Source organism: Colius striatus, chromosome 5, assembly GCF_028858725.1.
Source record: "Colius striatus isolate bColStr4 chromosome 5, bColStr4.1.hap1, whole genome shotgun sequence".
Taxonomy (NCBI): Eukaryota; Metazoa; Chordata; class Aves; order Coliiformes; family Coliidae; genus Colius; species Colius striatus.
In genome coordinates, this window is record NC_084763.1 from 971435 (window position 1) to 994381 (window position 22947).

The following is a 22947-nucleotide window of genomic DNA, read 5'->3' on the forward strand; positions in this document are numbered from 1 at the left end:
GCTATTAAATCTGAGTAGGGAAGAAACTCTTGAACAGTTCATTAAACTTTTTGAGTTTACCTTACAGACCTGTGTGCCCTTTATGCAGTTAATTTCCATGAATACACCCCACTGAACTCTCAAAAACGAGCAATGTTGAGTAATACATAAAAACCAGCCTTTAACTACAAAATCAGAGCAGCAGCACAACGACATTCCCAAACGTCAACGTTCCTGCACTACAATATCACAGTGTCTGATGCATTTTAAATCACAAATTCGTGTCTGAAAATTACCAGGGCTTCACAAACAAGCCATGAGCAGGAAGAGAAAAAGAAGTTCCTCAGATAAATTATTCATCCCCACTTGTTCCTTCCTAGGTTCTGATAGAATATGCTCAAAAGTTTTCCAAAATGTTAACACAAAAGTAAGCCCAGGAACAAACGGAAACAGAAAAACACTTCCCTCTGAAACTAGGCACGTGCAGAGTCTCTCTAAGTGACTAACAAGACAACCCTCCACCCTGATGGCTCAAGCATCCTGCCAAGCCTTTATGCTTTAGTTCCCTCCTTAGCTACAAACATTTCATGTGCTGCCACAAACCATCAGAGTCACTGAGATCATCTGCAGAACAGCTCCAGACCTGTGCTGCATGTGAAGGGGAAAACAATGAAAAAGAAAAGAAAGCTCTGCATCCCATTTCTTATCAGTTATTTAGGGCTCTTCTTTAGGTCCAAAAATATCTGCAGAGAAATAGATGTCTCCCGGTTAAAGGCGTAAACGGGATTTCTGGCTGCTCCATGTGTGCCCTTTCATTTTGCAAGGCTCCCTACACATTTCTGTGTATGCCAGTTCCATCTCAACACTCCCATTTCAGGCAGGAGAGCTGACCCCAACTAGCCACAGGGCTATTCCACGCCACAGGAGTCATGCCCAGTGCATGAGCTGGGAGGGTTGCTCGGGAGGGGTGGATGGTGCTCAGACATCAGGCAGTGAGTGGTGAGCGAGTGCACTGGGCATCACTTGTGTTTCTGTCTTGGGTTTTGCTTCTGTCGATTACTATTATGATACTTTATTCTTCCTACTGTTGCTATGTTTTAGATGTGATACTTGTTCTTAACTCACAAGCTCTGACTTTCTCTCCTCATTCCTGTCCCCAGCCCATCGGAGGTGTGGGGAGGGGGAGGGAGTGATTGGCTGTGTGGGGCTCTAGTTGCTGGTTCTCCCAGAATTCAAGGTCAACTCCCTCCTGCCAGTCCAGACTTCCCCAGACCTGCAGGGGACCAGAGTAAAAGCACCAACAGTATCGGTACCAGGAAAGTTAGTGCTTCTATGCTCTTCCTCAGCCACAAGATCACAGAGGAAAACCTGACATTGCAGTTGGGCTTCCCCAAACTGGCTGCTGTACTTCCTCTTCACTCCCTAGTGCCTTTGGTCTGCTGAGGACCAAACCCATAGGAAGGAGACGGTTCAAGCACCATCCTCCACAACGTCCCATGCAGCCAAGCAGCAACACAACGTGCAGGTGTGAATTAAGCCCAGCTTCCACCTGGGAGGTCTCACACAGGATGACCAGTGGAGTCATATGAGGTGGAGTCATGTGTACGGGATAAGCTCACCAGTGTGACACACAAAAGCTGACAGACCCCACTGAGGTGCCTGGCTTTCAGGAAACAAAGGTTCACAGACACCGTCCCTCAAAGCTCTTCAAACCTCACATGTGCCAGGAACATTCAGGCCAGAGGGCCAGATGAAACCGTGCACAGGTTAAACTGAGTCAGCAGCAGCTGCTGTGATCTACAGATGTGCTGAGCTGGTGGTGCAGCTTGCCCTGAGTCAGGCAGCCTGGTAAGAGGCGAAGGGAAGGAGCATGGTCAGAACGTGTCGTTTACGTGATGACACCAACGGTTACAGGATCTTGTTAATGCTTTCGACAAGTTTACGAGTGCCAACGCCAGTATTTTGGCCCACTCTCAAATCTGGTGGAGTCTCTGCTCCTTTCCACTTGGACACATCACAGCTCACTCCTTGCCCTGTGGCATTTAAATAGCTCCCTCACTTCATCTCCTAAGAGGCTGCATTTCTGGGCTGAGCCAAGCAATTGTTTCACATGGTTGATATCAGTTGATGAAGTGCTCTGTAAGGAACAATTAAATATTATTAGAAGTGTATCAAAATGCCCCTGCAACGTGAGCTGAAACATGAACTCTCGCCAGTTTACGAGGAGAGAGGGATGAGCTCGAGCAGCTGGGCAAAGCTTTCCTCCATGGCAATTAGCTAACGAACACATCGAGTCAGAAGGCAAAATACTGCAGTGGAACTTTTAAATATGGCAAGCAATTGAAGTAAGGTGAGGAGCATACCTGGCCTAACACTCCTCAATACCAGGGGGAGGACAACATCCTGCACATTAGAGCAACACCTGGCACATCAGAGGTGCTAATGAGCATGACCAATTACATGACTAACAACAACCTGGCAGTTAAAACCCACCTGATGGAAGCAACATGGGTGGTATGCAACACTTAACTCACATTTGGATGCTGCCTTGATGGGCTGAATTAAACAAACACCTAGCCTGTGCCGAGGCACTGACACAAATATCTTTGGCAGCAGAAACCCTTTTTGTAAGAAGAAAACGAAAAGACCCTCTCACAATGATTCTGGTCTGACTTTACCTGTGCCCCTGAAAAACAGACTTGGTAGGAGGCACATGGAGTTATGAACTTAGCTTTTAAATATGTGATAAATCCCTTGAAAGTTACCCTGAAGTTCTGGATCTAAATGTGAGGAGGTGACACTCTCAGACAATACCCACAGGCAGCACCAACCCCTGGGACACTGTAACAGCTGCACAGAACACAAGCAGAGCAGAAAGTATTGATTGATAAGAACTCACCACAGAGTTCAAGTCAGTGAAATCACAGATCCATCAACCAGCCACTAGAAGCTTCTGTTCCTTGACTTCCTGGGAAAAAAGCCCATCTTGGTGGTACATATCTCTGTGGCCAGCACCTCTGACACATGCATCAACTGAATGGCAATTCAGGAGAGTCTATTTATCCCAGGCAATGTGACAAACCTGTCCCTGGGGATAGCAACTTCCAAGCATAACTTTACAAAGCCAATGCCTGATTTCTGCAGAAAGTAAGACTACCACCAGCTGGCATCCAGCTCTGGATGAAAGTCTAGAAAGGGAAGTGATTCTGCACCTCCTGGGGCTGATAAACACCATCTAGCAATCACACTGACAGAGAATAAACGTTGTGTTACACCATCACAAGCTCTTCACCTTTTCATTTGCTCAACCTATCTGCCAAGAAATGAAGCTGGGATATTCATCTGCTAACTTTGCTCTCTGTGAAGGAGCCAAGAGTTTTCCCCCAATCTTCATCAGGACCTGTTCTCCTGGTCTGAAGCTGCAGTTGGCTCAGCCACATGCTTCTGACAACAGAACCTCACCCAGAATCCAACAATATCTGAACAGATGATGCTCCACTTGCAGTGAAAGAAAAAAATAGTGCTGCCATCAAGGGCAATGGGCCTTGGAATGCACCATCTTTCTGTTTCCAAACAGAAGTAGGACAGGACAGTTCACTGAACTAAATGGAAAAACGAGCCTGGATCTTACAGTCCTTATTGACACTACTAATGCCTCATTGGGGGGAAAAATGGATTCATTCATTAATTGTGCTTATGTACAAAGGATGCAGAGTGGGTCTCTGAGCCCCTCTACAAGCCTAAATAACTCTGGTACCATTACAACCTTGCCTCTTCTCCACCTTGCCCTCTCACCGTGCTTTCACCACTGACTGTGCCAAGGACTTAGAATTTATCAACTCTTTAAAAAACAAAAGGCTGAAATTGTCATCTTCTGCCACAACCTCTGACTACACGTGTCTAGATAAGACACTCCAGCCCATCCACTTAGAATCATGGAGCTGCTGATGCTGGAAGGGGCCTCTGGAAATCATTTAGACCACCCCTCGTGCCCAGAGCAGGGGCATCTGCAGAAGGACTGTGTCCAGCTGGGTTTGAAATCTCTCCTAGGATGCAAGCTGCACAACTCTTCAACACAATCTCTCCAGTATCTGACCACCTCAAAAGTGAAAAAAGTTGTTTCTGAAACAAGAGTTCCAGTGTTTGGGTTTGTGCCCGTTTCCTCTTGCCCTGACACCGCTGAGCAACGCTTGCCTTTGTCCCCTTTGCATCCTCCCATCAGGTGCTTGTGTGCACCAAGATTCTCCCTGAGTCTTCTCCAGGCTGAACCGTCCCAGCTCATTTCTCCCCTTTTAACTCAGCTCCCTTTTCAGGTTTACACTGTCACAACAGCAGCCAGTAAATGATAACAAAGGGAACACGTTTCATTGCTCAGATTAGTAAAACTGGAACATTCAAAGCCCTGCAAGTTCAGACAGCTACAGCACTACCTTATTTGTATACATGAGACACAGCACAACCAATGAATTAAAGATTAATGCCAGGTTTAAAAGAGGATGACAGCATCAGTTACTGCTTTCCAGGGAGCTTTTCCTTAAAACAAGAATATGAAAGATGTGTACAAGGCCTGTCTATCCAGCTGTGCTTCCCAAGGCCAAGGCTTCCATCTAAAGGGGGTCACCACGCACTGCTGGAAGCATGCACACAGACATAACCCGAACACCTTGGATTTTCTTCTAGGATCTTACAGCATCACACACTATCAGCTATTATCATAGATTACAAAGTGTTTTATCAGCTTTACAACATTTACAAACACGGTGCACTTGCACTGAGGGAGAGGGAGAGCAGGGATTCATTTACCCAGCTCTTCACACTCTTAGGTCTGTTTTATAAATGATGGTTTTAAGAGGGATACATGAATTGAGCTAGAAATGAGAGTCAGCCTTGAATTGCTTTAAGTGTTTCTCTCCTTTCCTTCTACACTTTCAAGTCCTCTGCACAGAAAGCTCAATGAATAGGGGCTCACAGAAAAGTTGAAGGCTGGTGTGAAACAACAAAAACGTGTGGTCATGTCCAGTGCACAACTACTCATCACTTCCACAGAGTCAGACCCAGCTCTCCAGGGCAAAACTCACAGTGAACTCTGTGAGAGGATCATGATACATTACAACACTGAGGCTCCAGGAACGAGCACAATTTGGCTTTGGAAAACCAACATTTTTCTGTGCATAAAAGTGCATAAACATCCTCACACACAAATGGAAGACACAGAACACAGACTTGCCAAAAGCTTGACGAGAAACAAGGAGGAAGGTAAAAGGTTTCAGATAAAAACATGAGATTTGAATTCATAAGCCTTATGTTTGCTTGTTCTGTATTTTTTTCTTCATGTAATAGTTTACTGTTAATTGTTAAACAGAGATGACTCTGTGGTCTGTCCACTTTCCCAGAGGAGGTAGGGCTTCCCTGTGCACAATGCAAAACTATATTCCCAACAGTCCGTATGAGAACAGAAAAAGATCAACTGGCTACTGGAAACAGTGGCCCCTGATGTGACACACTTGTGCAGGCTCATTCCATATGTAATTGCACTGTGCTGACCTGTATTTATTTATACACAGAATCAATGTAGGTGTGCACTCCTTCCCGTCTCCTCCCTATGAAACACACATGCACAGAGCAAGCTGCAGGGCAGAAATTTCCCATCTTTATCCCTCCCCTGCTGTGTAATGAAACACTTCTCCAGCTCTTGCTAAAAGCCCACTCACAGTTCTCTCACATTTCACATTTTTCTCCTCGGTAAAACAACGACCAACGCAGAGCTCTCGAGCACTAAAAACAATTCTTCTGCTCAGCAAAGTAAAACTCACGTTGCACTTCTGAAAAGCTGCATAAATTAAAGGTCTAAACACGGCTTGCTGAGAGGAGAAATCAGCAAGCTACCATTCAGAGAACAAAGCCGCATCTACAACACGCACACGTCAGGACTGGCGTTGGGTTTGCATGCTGGTGTGCAAAACGAGCAGCGCCCATCGCTCTAGCACAAGAAATTGGGCTCCTTTCTTTGGGGCAAGAAGCAACAGGAATGTTTATTTCCTAGTATCTTTCTGCCCCCTAAGCAGCATGTGCATCTGCCTGCACATACTCAGAGTTCCTCACGGTGATTAATCAGAGTGGAAAATGGACTGTGTAGAATGGCCCTTCCTGAAATGAGTGTCCTGTGCTTTGCTGGGCGGGCAGTGCCAGCAGGCACTGCTCCTCTCCTGAGAACACAGCTCCCGAATGCCCCACCGAGGCTGCAGCACCCCTGCCCAGCTCCACCGCCCGCAGTACTCACGTGATGGTGTCGATCATATCCAGCCCCATCTCGACGCAGCAATGGGCATGATCTGTTTTGGGCTGGGTCAAGCCTGACACACAGTAGTAACAGTCCCCTAGGATTTTTATTCTTCTGCAGTGGTTTTCCTTGAATAAAAGCAGAATGGGAAAAGTTTTACTATTCATATACATATTGCAGTCTTCACAGGACAAAACCTTCTCCGACACTGTGCAATCACTCAGGGAATCCATCAGTGCAATCACTCACTCAGGGAATCCATCAGTGGTCAAATGAAGCAATCTCCAGTTTACACAGTCTGGGTTCCCTGCACAGCTGACATGCACATATCTCCTTATTTACAAATGCACACATATGTACTGCAGATCAACCCCATATTGTTCAATACACACGGGGTAACACCCTGCTTTAAAACTAAGGCACTGAACAAGCGTTATTCCCCCTCCCTCACGTCAGGGCAGGACGAGCTCAAGATTTGCAATGAGTATTTCTGTACAAATCCAAACCAAAGGGCTGAAGCCTACTCAAGATGGGGAAACGTTTGCTTTCTGCAATGCTTGTGTTTCAAACCCACTTCCAGCTCACCAGGCAGGACGATGTGTTTCAAGGTAACACATTTGTGCGTTGCCCATTCATAAATCACAGCTTACAGCACAGCAGGATCAGTGTAAAGGTGACACTCTCGCAGATCAGAAGATACAGTCAGCTTGCACTACCATCAAGTTCATCTCCTATTTGCATAGAGCTTTGTTTCTACAGTCAAGGAGATGTAAATCTCTCCTATTTTGAAGAACCAATGGTGGCATGTGATGATTGCTACATCAGTCTGAGCAGAAGACAGCTGGTACCCAAGTGCCTTTGACCAAGCCACGCCTTTAGCTAATGAACAAGGAGAAGACACAACGAGGTGATGGTACCTCTTACAGCTAGACCATGGCAACTTCTACCCATTTACAGTATAGCAAGGAAAAATAACTAACTGGATTCAATAAATCCAACTTCCATAGCTGGGACTACACTAGTAAGTGCCTTGCAGGGTGAGCTGTCGTGAATACGATGAGAGAGGATTAACAAGAACAACGTCCCAGAAGGAAATAAACAAAAGGAGGGTGATGCTGGGGGAACTGAAAATTCCTGACAAAGAACTCCCAAAGCCTAACGATCCTGGTTCAGCTTCTCCTGCAGGCACACATCCTCATCCAGTGTCCTGCGTTCCCGAGCTGCCCACACTCCCCACGTCGTCACCCAGCTCGGCAGCGATGCCTGCTCCTCTTTATAAACTAAGCAGTACATTCAGATCTTGAACCAAAGAGGAGCAGCATCTTTTTGGGCATGCTTAACTAGTAGAAAAGGCTTTTCTATGGGTGGCTACTTAACACATCTCCTCCTGTACAGAGGGATTTGAAATGAATTAATTATCATTGCTGAAATACCTTTTAATAAATGCAGGCATCGTTATTGTAGGAGCATCATCCCCAGGGCCACCGAGTATTCCCAGCCTACAGCTACATCATGTCTCACCGACTACTTAGGGTTTTTACTGGGTATTTGGAGACCCTTGCCTCAACGGTATTATAGAGGTAAAATAATGATTGACTAATGGCAAAGTAACACGCAGACCTCAGGCTCTATCCCGACACAAAACAGGCTCTCCAACTGCAGGCTTCTGCAGGGCAGCCACTAAAGGATGCTGCCAAAGCACACAAGATCGTTGTTTCCTTTTAAGTTGTGAGTAAATCATGCAGCAGTAGAGGGTGCTCGGTAGGTAAAGCTGGAACCTGCTTCCAAACAGAAATCCAGTTTTGGCTTATGCTTTACAATCCTCTACAAAGCCCTTTTCACCTTAAAACGTGGTATGCACGATTTGTGGCCAGCCAATGGCTGACACAGCCAAAAGTTACTCAGGAAAGCCATTTCAGCCATCTGGGGTGGACAGTCTGTCTGTCTGGATCGATCAGCATCCACTCCTGGATGGTGCCTACAACCAAAACGGCTCATTTCCAACGCCTTGGTTACGTCGGAGAGCTTCTGTGCTGCAGAGCAGTGCTGCACATTTCACAACGGGACACACAAGGTACTGCCAGCACACTCGAGCAGCCTCAGAGGTAGCTGAAGGAATAAACCAAACCCCAGCAGGGCAGAACTGTGATCCACGACCACTTTTCCCAGCCAGTTTATTACATGCGTAGGAGAAAGAGGAAAGAAAGTAAGGACTACAGCATTTTGTGGAGAGAGGTTAATTTTGTTGGAAGACACAGGGCGACATCACCTGCTGTTTTTGAAGCCACCACTGTGCTCCTTATGAGATGTCACCCTCGCTGTCCTCATTTGTAACAGCCAATTAACAAACTGCAGTCTCTAGAAAAAGTTGCTTTCTTTCTCTCCACATCTGAGGCAGCCTTCCAGGAAGGAGAGCAGTGCAGCTTTGTAAGAGACATCATTTTAAGGATTGATATGCAAATTGACCAAACCAACCCCTTCCCCTCTCCTCTGTTTTGTCTCCTCAGCAGCTTCCAAAGAAGCCCTTGGCTCCGCAGTTCCTTTTCACGTTTGCAGCGGCAGCGATGAATTCAAGTGCGAGAGTTACTGATTCCAGTCACAGCCCATCCTGAGCCCTGTCTGTGGAGAAACAGCTGATGGGTTGGTTTTATGCAGCGGATGAAAAGCAGCAGAGATTGCTAGCAGTGCGTTCTGCAGGCAGCCTGCCCACCTGCGCTGCCTGCAGCTGCAGAATTCCCCCAGCACGACTCTCGCTCACCGCCTTCCTCGGGGCCACGAGCAACACCGAGCTCCGAAAGCAGAGGATACTCCCCAAGAGCTTTCTTCACCCTTTCAGGCAGGCACTTGACAAAGCAGTTTATTCCATCTACCCATTAGCTGGAATGAGGTTGGGGGGTGTGACAAGTAGTTTTGGGGCTTCACTGGGTTTTTCTTGTTGTTGCAGCTCTTTATTGAAACGTATTTTTGCAGAAGGAGTGAAATCTGCCAGCTTAGACTGCAAAACTGGAAACCTGGGCCATTAACTCTGTATTCTTGTACCACACATGTCAAATACTGCTTTGTGTAATCAGGGTAAGGAGAGGGAAAGGAAAATCATTTATAGTTTGTAAGAAAAACACAAAAATATATGTGTATCCAAAAAACAGGTGATTTCAAAGACAATAACAAAGCTTAAGGAGCTTTCAGACCTTTCCCATCAGAACACACAGGCAGACAGCTAGGAGTCCAGCTCTTGAGCAGAGGTAGAACTGGGTTAGTGCAGTCTTTCAAAGGAAAGTCTTTCTCAGATGTCAGGTTGCAACAATCCTTGCTGCTGCTGAGCTTTTAGGGGTTTATTTTGGTTCGTTTTTTCACAGTCTGAGCATGTGTTTGTTACATGAACAGCCCCCAAGCTGGGGATGCTCGCTGCAGTACTGTTGTTTCTTGCAACAGTCTGGTAAGAGAAGAGCCTCTTTAAAGCTTTTATTTGTTTCATTAGAGATGGCAGATGCTCACACAGCAGAGATTCCCTGCTTTGCCTCCTCTGGCTGCAACAACCTGCCCATTTCCACATGCTCACGTGTCACCAGGGTACGTGAGGACCTACCGAAGCGAGATGACAAAAGGGTCAGACAGACAGACCACAGTTTTGCAAAGCCAGGCTTTGACAGCTAAACACTGAACTCCTCTTTTTCATAACTACAGTAACTGCAGTAGGATCACGCCAAGGTTGAGTCTGACCCTGGGTGCCTTAATTACAATCTATTTTATGCTTATTACACACATCTGTTTCTTTTTCTGCAAGCCCGCTGGCAACTTGATTTGCAGATGTGCCCTTCAGGCTTTCTCTACCCTGCGCTCCTGGAACCACGGTCTATGAGTAGGAGGGATTTTATTTATCCATAAATTAGGAAGGCACTTTTTTTGTCGTGCCTGCTAATAAAAAAGGCATCAGTACGTGAGAAGATTCTCTACCATATCCAGCCAATTTGGATTTGTGAAGCTGTGCAGAGTTAAGGGAGAAGATTAGTAAGGCCTACAGAAAGATGCATAAGCAGAGATTCCCGTTTCCCTAACTCACATCCTGCCAGTCTCATACACTTGGACATGAGCAGCAATAACACTCAGTTTTGTTTAGGCTAGAAAAACATAAACAAGAATTTTGTCACCACCCATGATGCTTAGTGATGGCAAAGCGTGAGTCTGAATAAAAGGAGGAACCCCAACTAGGGTTCAGCTATTTTAGGGTACAAGAGACATCTGCTTACACTGAAAGCTTCACTCTCTAGGGGGAAGGCTTTGGCATCCTCACCAAATCTCAGACTTGAGCATTGATGAGACCTCTGGATATTGCCCCTGCATACACAAGAGCGGGGCTGCATACAGCAGAGGAGAGGCACTGGGAGCACAGGAGCATCTCTTGATCTCACAGAGCTTTCATGCCTCTCCCATCCATCTACTGCCTGAAACTGTTTGAATCTTTGAAAGGAAAAAAATCCCCTGGCCAACTCCTTGAAATAAACACCCCATTAGCTCGGTGTTTTCTTCACATATTGAAGAGCAGTCTTGGGTAGAGGGAAACTATAAAAATGCAAGTCTCTGGTGGCTCCTTTTTTGCTGAGAATAGAATTAGCTCTGTGGTGAGCTATGAGGGCTGAAGAAGGAATATACACCGTTCTCCTGGCCTTGCCAAGAGCTTTGTGACCAGAGGCCAGGCAGTGCCACAGAGGATGGTCACCCTCCCTGACAGACATTCAGTGAGCCAAAGGGAAGATCCATGAGCCTGAGGAAAAGACCCATCACAGATGTACTTTGGGTTTTGTTCTCCATCCTTTCCCTCTTGTTTTCCTCCCTCCTTGGTTTCCTTTGGAAAGCCCCATCCCAACGGCTTCCTGGCAGCCTGCAGTGCTCAGAGCTGAACTGTTTGTCTCAGGTAGGCAAAGGGGATCGAGTTTTCAGTTGATATTAATTAGCATGGCAGCAGGGCATTCAGGGGAACCACACTAATTTATACCAGCTGTCCCTGTAATCCCCAGGGACCTAAGCCATCATTCAACAGCTCGGGCTAACCACATCAGTGTTACAGTCCTTCCTGAGTCAGTACAGTATAAAGTTACTATTGGAGGGAAAAAATGCACCTCTGAAACTCCCCATAGATGTAAAATAGCAATAAAATACATTCCCTCTTTGTCTCCCTTCACAAACCTAGGACTCCCTTCTGCTCCCAGTGAGACCCCGGCAGGGGACAAGACAGGACTGACGACTGTTACCACTGCAGCCTGCTCCAACGCACCTAGCATGTGCAGCGTCTGTAACGCTTACAGCACGCTATGCCAGAGCACTATTAGTCTCAATAGAAAATTGGATTAGAAAGCTTTGAATCCCTCTAGAAGTTAACATAAATTTATCTGCGTTACAGACGTGTAGAGAGACACAAAAGAGACTCACAGAAAGGACAGAATTTTCTGCCACATCCTCTAAAGCTGGAATGACATCTCTATTACATTTCATTACACTTGCCCATCAGATTGGAAGTGCCCACGTATTTTGGCTATCAGGATGGATAAATATTTGCATGCATACAACTGTATGTGCATGTACAACATGCACAGACACACAGTTCTGCAAATTGACTTACAGCCCCTTGCACAGGTACACAACAGATGTGAGAGATGCAAATCTTCACATTCATCCTCTGGATGACTGATACCCTAACCCCAGCCTGACAGCTACGAGCCAGACACGTAGGACAGTGTCCTGCTGTTAAGGAAATGGCGAAGGACAAGCCACCCTCCTTCAGGGTCATGAGAGAAGAGCCAGTGAGTTGGATAAATTGAGGTGGAAGGCTGTATGGTGCAAGTAAGCAACACCATGTCGAGTTATTAACTCAAGTTCAGTGCATGGTGAGTGGGAGAGACGCTTTGTAAGGGATGAGTCTACGTTTGTGATATTTACACTTCCCTGCTACATTGAATTTCCTTATAAAATGAAACAAAACATAGAAGACCTTTGCAACTTTCCCCCCTCAGCTCTGTAACTGTTTTGTGCACTGAAAAGCACAGAAAGATAAATGCAAGAGCATTCCAGAGGAAGGACAGCCCAGTGGAAGCCCCTTAGACTGCAGCAGTACTTGCAAAGGATGCAGCTAGGTGCAGCAAAAGATGAAGTCATGTTTTTGGATTCATATGCAAAACACTCCTTAGAACCCCGCTTTGAATCCACTTTGAAAGGGCTCTCTCTCTGTGCCAAGGCAAAATGAGCCTGCTTAGGCTGACTTCTAACAGCTAAACCTGTGACAATCATAGAACTGCAGAATCATGGAGTGGTTTGGGTTAGAGGCAACCTCAAAAACCATCTCATTCCAACCACCTACCGTGGGCAGGGACATCTTCACCACAGCAGGTTGCTCAAAGCCCCATCCAATGTGCCCTTGAACACTTCCAACGATGGGGCATCCAGAACCTCTCTGGGCAACCTCTGCCAGGGCATCATCACCCTTATTATAAAGAATTTCTTCCTTATATCCAATGTAAATCTACTCTCAGATTAAAACCAATGCTCCTGACCTGTTACTACAGGTCCTAAGTGTCTCCATCGTCCTTATAAGCCCTCTTTAAGTACTGCAAAGCCACAATAAGGTCCCCCTAGAGCCTCCTCTTCTCCAGGTTTAACATTCACAGGAGAGGTGCTCCAGCCCTCTGATCACTTTCCCTCCTCTGGACCCACTCCGACAGGTCCATGTCTTCCTTGTGCTGGTGGCCCCAGAGCTGGATGCAGAGTGTACTCACACCACTTGCGACTGTCATTAATGGCAAACAGCGATCAAACACATCACTTCCCTTCAGTAAGACAATTTACATTTACCTACATGGTTTCTCTGTCTAGTATCCCAATCTGTTTTAACACCTATGCTGAATGTGGGCCAGGACATGTGAGAGATTACTGAAGCCAGCTTATGAGATAAAACTTCACGGTCAGATCCTGAGCGCAACAACGTGACACGGAAAGGACCATCAGCTCCATTACACCAGTGGCCAAAAGCCATCACACACTTCTGAACAGCCCAGCAGAAAATCTCTCTGAAGCCTCTCAGTTGCTGCATGCACATTTCAACACCTTTTTTCACCCAGGTTTTGAACTGTGGGTTTAAAAATCAAAACAGCTATTTTTGACAACCTTTTAGTGGAACGATGCCTAAAAATAGCAACTTTGCTGGTTTACACTACTTCTTGCTCATCTACTAGTCCCAGCACAAAAAACCCTTGAGAAGGGGCTAACTGCATGGAGTCAATTTAGCAGGGTGATGGAGACATACTGATGTGCATGTTTTCCCAGCTTTCATTCAATACCTTTTAAGATGCTCTCTTTCTATGAAGAGGAATATCCCAGTATGCTACAAAAAAGTTGAAAAACTAAGGCCTGAGCTTCAGGAAATGGCCATTTCCTCCAGATTCTTCTGGAAACACCACAATAGGGAGGATTTTAAAAAAGATAGAACCCAAGTGTGACACTTGTGCATTAACAAAAGCACGAAACTCAGTCAGGCTCCAAACAACAAAGCATGGGAAACCTTCAAGATGTCATTGCTGGAAACGGGCAGCCCTCTCTGCTTCAGAGTTACTGAAAAACGATGGCATGAGAAGAACTAGCAAGATATTGCACACTGCTGGCTATAAAGAAAGTGGTTTCCAGACAGATTTCCATTAACTTCATAGAATCACAGAATTGTTTTAGTTGGAAACAACCTCTAAGCTCCTGGAGATCCTGTACTGAGTACAGGATCCTCTTACCTGAAATATACCACTAAAGGAGGTTAGGCCAGACCTAACCCCTGGGATACTTGTCCATTTACATGTTTCCACAACATTTAAAGTGTGTGACATTTATGTTACTCCCTGGAAAACCATCCCAGAGAGACTTCAGCTTCACATTACACACACATCATTAGCCCCTGACCCTACAGAGTCATGGGCATGTGCATCAAGATCACTTTAGGAAAGCTGACTCCTTTAGGTGTCTCCAGCAGCTCTCCACAAAGCTGTTTACAACCAGACTCAAGCTTAGTGACTGATCTGCTTCAGTGGGATGCTGTGTCTGCATTAACGACCAAGAAGGGCTCCTTAAAATTAGCCTTTGCAAACATCCCCCCCTAGTGCACATTTGCCAGTTCCCACAAAGAAGGGCTACTTGCTGTGAGCTTGTATCTGCTTTCCAGCACTAACCTTCCTACCTCAGCCAGCCCACAAAGCTCTGTTCATTTCGGATTTGAAAAACACGCCATCATTTGCTTCATGCAAACTGAAACCATTCCATGGGTTCCACAGAATGAGCTTCCTAAAGCAATTGCTTCTAGGTACAGCCAGTTCAAAGCACAGCAAGGAACTGACCTTGACACAGTTAAGAAAACCCACAGAAGCTGATTAAAAACGTTACTTACTCTTTGCCTAAGGCTCAGAAGCAACATGGTCAAGCTCAGTATCTTTGCAGCTGAACAGGTACGAAAAATCACTTCAGTCACAACGGCATTTGGGAAGTAAAAATTGTTAACAGCTACAGAGGTGATCAGGAAAGGATGCTAAATTAAAATGGAAAGGAATGCAAATAGACTCAGCCTACAAATCCTGCCAAAGCCTGAAGGTGTGTATACAGCTGCAAATGGAAAGAGAACACGGTGCGTGTCAGTCTGGCCGACAGACGAGGTGCCAAACAAGAAGATCTTTTATTCAGAATATCAGAATTCTCTTCTAGTCACGTCCTTTGAAAACCCCAAATTCACTTATCCTTACCCACTTGTAAGTGGAAAGTCCTAGGAGCCCGAAATGCGGTAACATGGAATTGGAAAGCCAAATGACTGAACCTGCAACCACAGCTCATTAATTCTCCAGGTAGATTAGCTGCAGAATAGATGTGACAAGCATCCACCAAAGAACATCTCTGAAAAGCAAACCTGCTTCACCACGACGCAGGATGCTGGAGAAATGCCTCCTCTTTTCTATTAAGGTCACTTATTACAGGTAAAATATTCTGGGTGTCCAGCTGAACTGCGTTACAAGACTGGAGCTGTGGCCATGACAGTACCTGACTGAGGGCATGTGCAACTAACTCTGCCTGAGGCTACTTGGGTGACTGCAGCCTCCAGAACCTCCCCCATTCACAGCAAATCCATGCCACAGGCAAAGGATTTTCAGTTTCTCTCCAGCAAAGGTGCTGAAATACACAGTGCCCTAAAGTAAGAAGCACCCAGCCCAAGTGTCCAGGAGCCCCCCGGAACGGGAAAACAACACGGTACACACTGTCACACCCTGCTACAACCACCCTCACAGGTAAGCTGAGGAACACCAAACTGGAAGCTGGCTGTAGTGCTGAAGGCTAACTGCAAGGCATCTGAAGACCTCATGCAAAGACCAGTCGTTTACAGCATTTGTTAACCACACGTGACAAAGAAGGACTACGGTTAGGGCAAAAGCTGAGACTGCACAGAGCCACTCTCACCTCAACTAAACAGCCAGACAGCTCAGCTGTAACAACCTGAACCAAGTAAAACTAACCCTGAACAGCAGGCAAACACCAAGAGAAATTCAAGCAAAATGCTTCTTTCTCTATGAGCTACACACAGGCCTTGTAAGAAACTTAAGTGACTGCACACACTGAGGAAGGTGGCTTGTGGCTGTGTCCAGTCCCCAGCGAAGCTCCGCGCGGGCTTAACCGAACGCTTACAGGCAACCAAGGTGCCTGAAGGCTGTGACAAGTCATTCGGTACCAGGACACACAAACGGACACTGAGGCATCCATAACAGTGTCTCTCCATATGGATTCTCTGATGTCTGTTGAGGGTGACTCAGAATCATCAGGGATGGAGAAGCCCTCTAAGCTCATTGAGTGTGCCCATTCCCCCAGCACTGCCACAGCCACTGCTAACCCGTGTCCCTCAGCCCCACGGCTTTGGGATCCCTCCAGGGATGTGCACTCCCCCAGGGCCCTGGGCAGCCTGGGGCACTGAAGCTATCCACAAGGACACTAACAGTGTCCCTCTCTTTTGCTTAGCTTTGTGTTTTTGTGACTCACTTCTCTTTTTCCCAAGTGACTGAAGCTGGCCCACAGACTCAAAAGTTACTAAGGGGAGCACAGAGTCCTACATGAAACACGACTACCTGAGGTTGTTTCTTTAAGAAAGCAAACAGTGCAACTGTGACCACAGAAAACATGCCATCATTTTAAGTCCTTCTCCTAGCAGAGTTCAAAGACTCAGTGATTTACAAGGTAAAATCACCCATACAAGATGAGCTTTTGAGAAACATGTTTTCTCCAGAGGTGGATAAAAAAGAAAGGACATGATAAAAGCACAAATCATTTCTACAAGGGAGTGAGATCAGGAATTTTGCTCCCTCTCTATTAATAGAACGTGCAAGCAATCTTTCAAAGGCGCTGAATGACAATGAACTGAAGCCTGAGGTTTGCTTTCACAACTCCCTGTCGTGAGCTGTGGCTCCATTTGAAGGTGCTGTGATTTAAAACAAGGTGCAGCATTTCTTGGCCAATGCTTGTGGTACCACTAGAACACTAGGCAGTACAGGCAAGGAACATTTCTCTCATTTCCTTTTCCTTGGGGAGTCTGGCACAATCTAAGTGCAACAACCAAAGCACGGCACATTGGTTATGCTATGGATCCCGTTTTCCCAGCGACAGCCTCTCTGGATAGCTACTATCCTTTCTGTGGCAAGGAATGTTCTCTGGGAAGAACTGATTTTACTCTCTAGCTTCTTATTATCACAGAAAACAGTTTCATGCCATGCTGCCAATATTCATGCTTTCCACTATCCTGTTTTGTTTCCATGCAGGATAGAAATGTAAACATTGAAATACTTTCTCTCTTTTGTGCAAACAAAGCCAATGAAGAGCACTGATGTCATCCAAGGAGGGGGAAGGGATGGATATCTAAAAGAGCAACTTAAGCCGCTTTCCTAAACAATTAAAAGAGACTGTTTTCTCTCCATTCTGGAAGCTTTAGAAATCCAGGGGCTAAATCAGCCTGTGAGAGATTTCTAACACGTGTAACCCACGCATCACTCCTCAGAAGGGGATTTATATTGAAGTAAGAACGTTGTACTTACTGTAGCCAGTTCATCAAACTTGCCAAAGAGCTCGTTCAGCAGCTTCACCAGCTCCTGGGCAGTGCACTGTGATGCCAAACTAGTAAACCCCACAATGTCTGCAAACAAAATGCTGTAAAGAAGAGACAGAGGGATATCAGTACAGGAGACGTTTTCATGTCCTCATCATTCTCTTTTATAGCACGAGTGTGACTCAAAGCACAAACTCAAACGAGCCCCAAAATGCTACCAACAAAATGCTAGTGGGAAGCAAAATGGTAAAGATTCATACAAACAGGCATCAGTCTGGTGCTGTCAGCTCTTGCAGAGACCCCTGGGACCCCTTCAATGCCTATATGCCTGTGGTATGTATCCATCCAATGTAGATATGGCAAAGCTCCTCATTCATGAGGTTCCCTCAGGAGCACTCCAGGAACTCAGCAAACAACTGCTGCCGGTATCTTCTCAGCTTGATTGGTTTCAAACACAGTTTTTGCATTGCTAGAGTTCCAAAGCCAAACTTACAAACCTTGCATGATGTGTACTCGGTGCATGACGTTCACTCAGAAGCCAGCAGCTTGCACGGAGTAGCTCCATGACGTGGCGTTAGTGCTCCCCGCGAGGAGCTGGCACCCACAGTATCAGCCAGGCTCTTCTGCACTGTGCTGCGTGGCTCAGGTAAGTGTCCAGCCTCCATCCCACTCAGCAAGGTTTTCATAGCCAACAGGTTAATCTGTTTTAACCATCCCTACTCATCTGTGAGGGTACCAGGAGGCAGTTGAAAGCAGCACAGATACTACTGTGGCAGAGAGAGTAACAACTCTGGTGTAGATCCTGAAACTCAAGCGAGTATGGAGCTACGATCCTTTCCATTATTTAGATTCCTTCAGCTGCTGGCAGAGGCCCTGAGCCCAGAGCAGGAACCAAGTGCATTTATCTCCAACACCCAGACTATAAATGTCAAACAAGCCTTTGTTTAACAAACAGACCCGTACTACATGGCCTAGGTAGAGTTGGCTTAGTGTAAAACTCAGCCTGCAAACTCCAAGTTAAATTAAGCATCACGTACTCCCCTTCCCCTCAACAAACTGTCACTGTAGATGAAATAGCAGATGCTAGAAAAACAGGGCTAACGAGCCTGCTCTTTCCCATTCACCATAACCAAGTCTGAACTCCCAGTAGGCTCCAAAGAAAGGAGCAAATAGAGCTCCTGAGCAGCCCCTGTTTCTGCAATTTCATTTAACTCACTTGTTAAAATCCTTTGTCCACCAGAGCAGGTTAGGTAGCCACCAAACCCACCCATCCCAAGTTCAAGGGCTTTAATCCACAAACAAAGCCTCTGTTTTGTCATGTTAATCCTTGGGGCAGTCTCCCCCCACTCTCTTCTCCTTTGAGCACCCTGTCTGAGATCACTGCTCAAAGATGGCCCTAGCTCAGGGGAGAAATACCTACTTCATTTCTAGGCTGTTTCAACACAATGAAAAGGCTTCTTAAAGGGAAACATTCAGCATTTCGTTAATGTCACTGAATTGTGTTTCTGCTGTGATGAATGTGAACCAAGTGATGGAGGAGGTAGAAGGCATTGGCAGAGCGCAATCACACCAGCAAAATGCTCTGCATATTTGCCCATGGAGACCTACTTATTGTCTTAATTTTGTGTTGAGAGCCTTGTAGGCTGGCAGCCTGGCCAGGCTCATCCTTTTGGACATTTATCAGTTATTATCATCCTAAATTCCTTGAAGATTCTCCTATGCACTTACACGTGCACCAAGGCCTTGCACACAGTTAGCTTTATGACCCATTTGCTTTATGACCTAAATTCACATCAAAAAGGACACAGGGGGGAAAAGCAACAATAACTATTGTTGCAATGCAACGCTCGATGCAGTTTTTGGGTTTTAATTAGACACTGCCAGTACGGAGGGGAGTGTAGATCTGTTTTATGATACCAGCTTCTGCTGGCCTCTGCCATTTTACACTTCATCCTCTGCACAATCTACATTTGGATTGCTTTTATTTCCTATTTCCATTTAAAATGTGTCAGCCTCCTCAGGTTTTTTTCCATGCCCAAGCACATTTACAGTAACAGTACTATCTCCAGCAGGCCTTTAAGGTAACAACAACATTACCTGTTTACCTAGGTGTTTAACAATGAACAACACACACACATGCACAAACCAGAACTCTCTGGTGTTTGAAGAGACTATATATCAACAACTGATGAGCAACCATTATGTTGCTTTTACGTACACTGACACAGAAACCTCTCCCTTGGTCTAGCACAGAGGGGAGGAAATCCACTCACGTGTAATTAACGGATTGAAAGGAAAGTTGCTTTACATATGACTACCTGAATAAATCAGTTTGGGATCCATGCTGACCCTTTAAACATTTAAGAAACCTACAGCCCTCAGCATTTGATCCAAACCGCTAGCAATCACACAGAAGGGGTGAAGCCCGTGGAAGTGTCCACTGAAGGCGCCACTGGCAGTTTGGGTAACACACGCAATTGCTGTGCTGAGGTGCAGCTGCAGGGCACTTCTGCTTGTCAACGTCAACTGCACGGCTCTCTCCTAAAGCTGATGGAATAGGTGAGGCAATAGGATTAACTGTCACACCTTCTCAGCATCAAAAACTCCCACAACCCTGCAACTGCTCTTTAATAAGATCCGTGAGTCCTTTAGCACAGTACTGTTAAACGTGCCAAGTGCAGCCGCCATACCCAGACACGGCACAGGCGGGGGCAATGCTGCGGGTACAAACTCACACACACACAGAGCTCCGACGCTCTGAACATGGCACTGCAACTCATCTCAGCTACTGCACTGACCAACACTCTCTTGCGCTTCCTCACCTGCCTGTGGCCATCTCTTGCCTCCTCCCTTACCCCTTGGGCTGCAAGTCCTGGGGGCAGCGGCAACGCTTGATCGCTATCCTACAACATCTAAAACAAATTCGGGCAGCACCTTGGCCAGTGACACAGGGTTTGACTGTGGAGTCCAATCACCTATCTGATGCAAGAAACCTTTTTTCCCCTGTTACGTCCTGCTCTGGTGTTTTTGAACGTGAAGGACACAGAAGGCCTTGACCATAAGGTGGCAAAGTCTGCCACAGGCAGTGAGAACAGAAAAGAGATCACAATTCTTGCTATGGCCATGCAAATCTTAAGAGTTATAAGGAGAGAAATGGTAGCATACACAGAGCAGAATCCCAGGGACAGAGCTGAAGTGTTTCCAGGACCAGACTATGCCGAGCCCTCACCTGTTTCTCAGCAGAGCACAAGTTAACACTGAAATCCTGACATTCCCTTTCCTATGGTCTGAATATAATACTCACACAAAATGATCAGTCTAAAATGCAGGACGTGCCTAGCACTGCTATACTGAGAAACGTTAAGACAGAGCAGCTACAGGAGTGCTGTGGGTGCTAAGGCACATTCCTCACTCTAGATGCACTCATTCCACAGCAAGGGAGCCTTGGTTTGCTTCATCACTGATTGCCACCAAGGTTCATATCCTCAGAGAGGATTAAACTCCAGTAAATGAGGGATACCTTATCTATGCATGAAAGAGCCCTCCTAATGACATGGTATACAAAGAGGCACTTTGGAATGATTGCCCCATGTACTAGCATCTATAGAAACAAGAAGTGAGAAGCTGCCCATTAACAATTGTTCCTCCTAACGGCCATTCAGGGATTGGATTCTCCCTGCTTTAATTCCACAGAAATCTTAACAACACCATTGGGGCACCCCAGTGAGACACAGAAAAACCCAACAAACACCCCAACCTCAATTAAACTGCAACTGCAAAGGAATGAGGAGAAATGAAAGTAGAAACAAAGTGGAAACAGAGGACACAAGGTGACTTCTGTTTGTTCAAGAGCAGAGCTTGCAGGCCATTCCACTGGATTCCTGTGCTGCTCTCTGGGGCAAGCACTGTCAGTGTGATGGCTAGCAAGGCAAAGTAGCTACTACAGTGGTAAACCTGGTGTCGCTTCGCTGCCCAGGGGCTCAGCAATTATTAATAGAATCACAGGATGACAGGGATGGAAGGGACCTTTGGAGATCATCCAGTCCAACCCCCCTGCAGAAGCAGGGTCACCTAGATCAGGTCATACAGGAACGTGTCCAGGTATGGTCTTGAAGATCTCCAAGGAAGGAGCCTGCACACCCTTCCTGGGCAGCCTGGGCCAGGGCTCCCTCAGCCTCCATCCCACAACTGAGTAAAGGGATCCAAGAAGCTGTCTGTGTGTGTGTACTATCCAAGTCCTCTGCACTCCCATTGCTCTCAGACATTTGGCATTGGTCCTGTATGTTTCAGTCATACCAGGATTTTACCAGCAAGCTCACAGCACTGGGGAGTTTGGCTAACCTGGCCAAATCTTCAGTCCCTTTGGCTTTCAGGGGGCGAGTTGTTAGTGTCGTCAAGTACAACAGCATGCCAATATTGTAATTGAATGCTAGGGAGGAAAAGGATCGATTCTGGCACAGAGCTGCACCAAAGCTCTGCTCTTGACGGTGAAGCCTGCGTGACGCTGCTGTGTTGCAGGAGCAGCCTGTCCTGGGGTGGGGCTTTGCTGGCTCCTAACGCTGCCTGCTCGCTTACACAGCGAGAGGAACAGGGAGCGAGCACTGAAAAAGCACAGGACAGCAGCAGCAGGTGACTACCTTGAAACCTGTCCTCCCAGTTGCTTTATCTGAGATGCAAGACACACTTTTGTTGCTGGTTTTCTCTCTGAGGGCACCAGCTCTGGTTACTTAACCCCAGCTCCTGTGACACCTCCTGCCCATTGCTAGCTGCCCTTGGGCCAGTGCTGCCTTTCGAGCAAGGATAAAGCCCCAGCTCTGGCTTCAGCTTTTCTGGAGATAGTCTTCTGAAACTTTCAGCCAGTCTTTAACTCTCATTTAGTAGAACCAGCTCAAAGCTTCTTGGCTTGTTGTATATTGATGTTTCAGCTTTAGCATGGGTTTTTGGATGGGGTTTTTTTTTGCTGGAGCGTAGCTTAAACACTCTCCACTGAAAACACGCCCTGTCTTTCTGACACATACAGCATCACCTTTCTACCTGTGACAGGAAACTGAGCTTCTCTTTGATAGAAAGCTACCCAGATTTTCCACTGATAACATTTCATACACAAACAGCTTGTTTCAGTTAACAATAACACTAAATGCTCTTACAATTATGGCCAAAACATCTTGGAATACACACGATCCCAGGAAGATGTTTGCAACCCCCAGAATCACCACATCTGCAAATTAATTTCTTCAAAAGGTCTTGGCTTGCCTCAGAACATTTCCTGTTACAAACCCCTCTGATCTTAGAATTTAACACTTTCTGATTCTCTGATCCTTTCTCGACACTCTCCTCCTGTCCAAACACCATCTCCTTTCTTCCTCCGTCCTAACCTCGCCTCGCCTGCTGAAAAGGGAACTCTTCCAAAAAAGCCTGAGCAAATCCTCCCTCCAGGTACTACACAGTAATTGTATCTACAGTTATGGCTGAACACTGCCTGCCAGACACTCCACACACAGACAGCACCCCTGCACTCTGTTTATCCACGTGAATTGAGTACATGACCACACATCCCACAGACTACTGCACCTAAGCACCTATGACA

General features: G+C 46.2%; 1 protein-coding gene across 3 annotated transcripts in view; it reads right to left on the minus strand.

Annotated features, from left to right (window-relative positions):
- Nucleotides 1–22947, minus strand: part of ADCY1 (adenylate cyclase 1) — a 119422-nt gene that overhangs the window by 41790 nt on the left and 54685 nt on the right. For all 3 annotated transcript variants that reach the window (XM_061996650.1, XM_061996649.1, XM_061996648.1), the window contains exons 4-5: nt 17350–17461; nt 6260–6387 (exon numbers count right to left, since the gene is read on the minus strand). In XM_061996650.1, coding sequence (XP_061852634.1) covers nt 6260–6387; nt 17350–17461 — 240 coding nt within the window. The remainder of the gene's footprint in view (nt 1–6259; nt 6388–17349; nt 17462–22947) is intronic.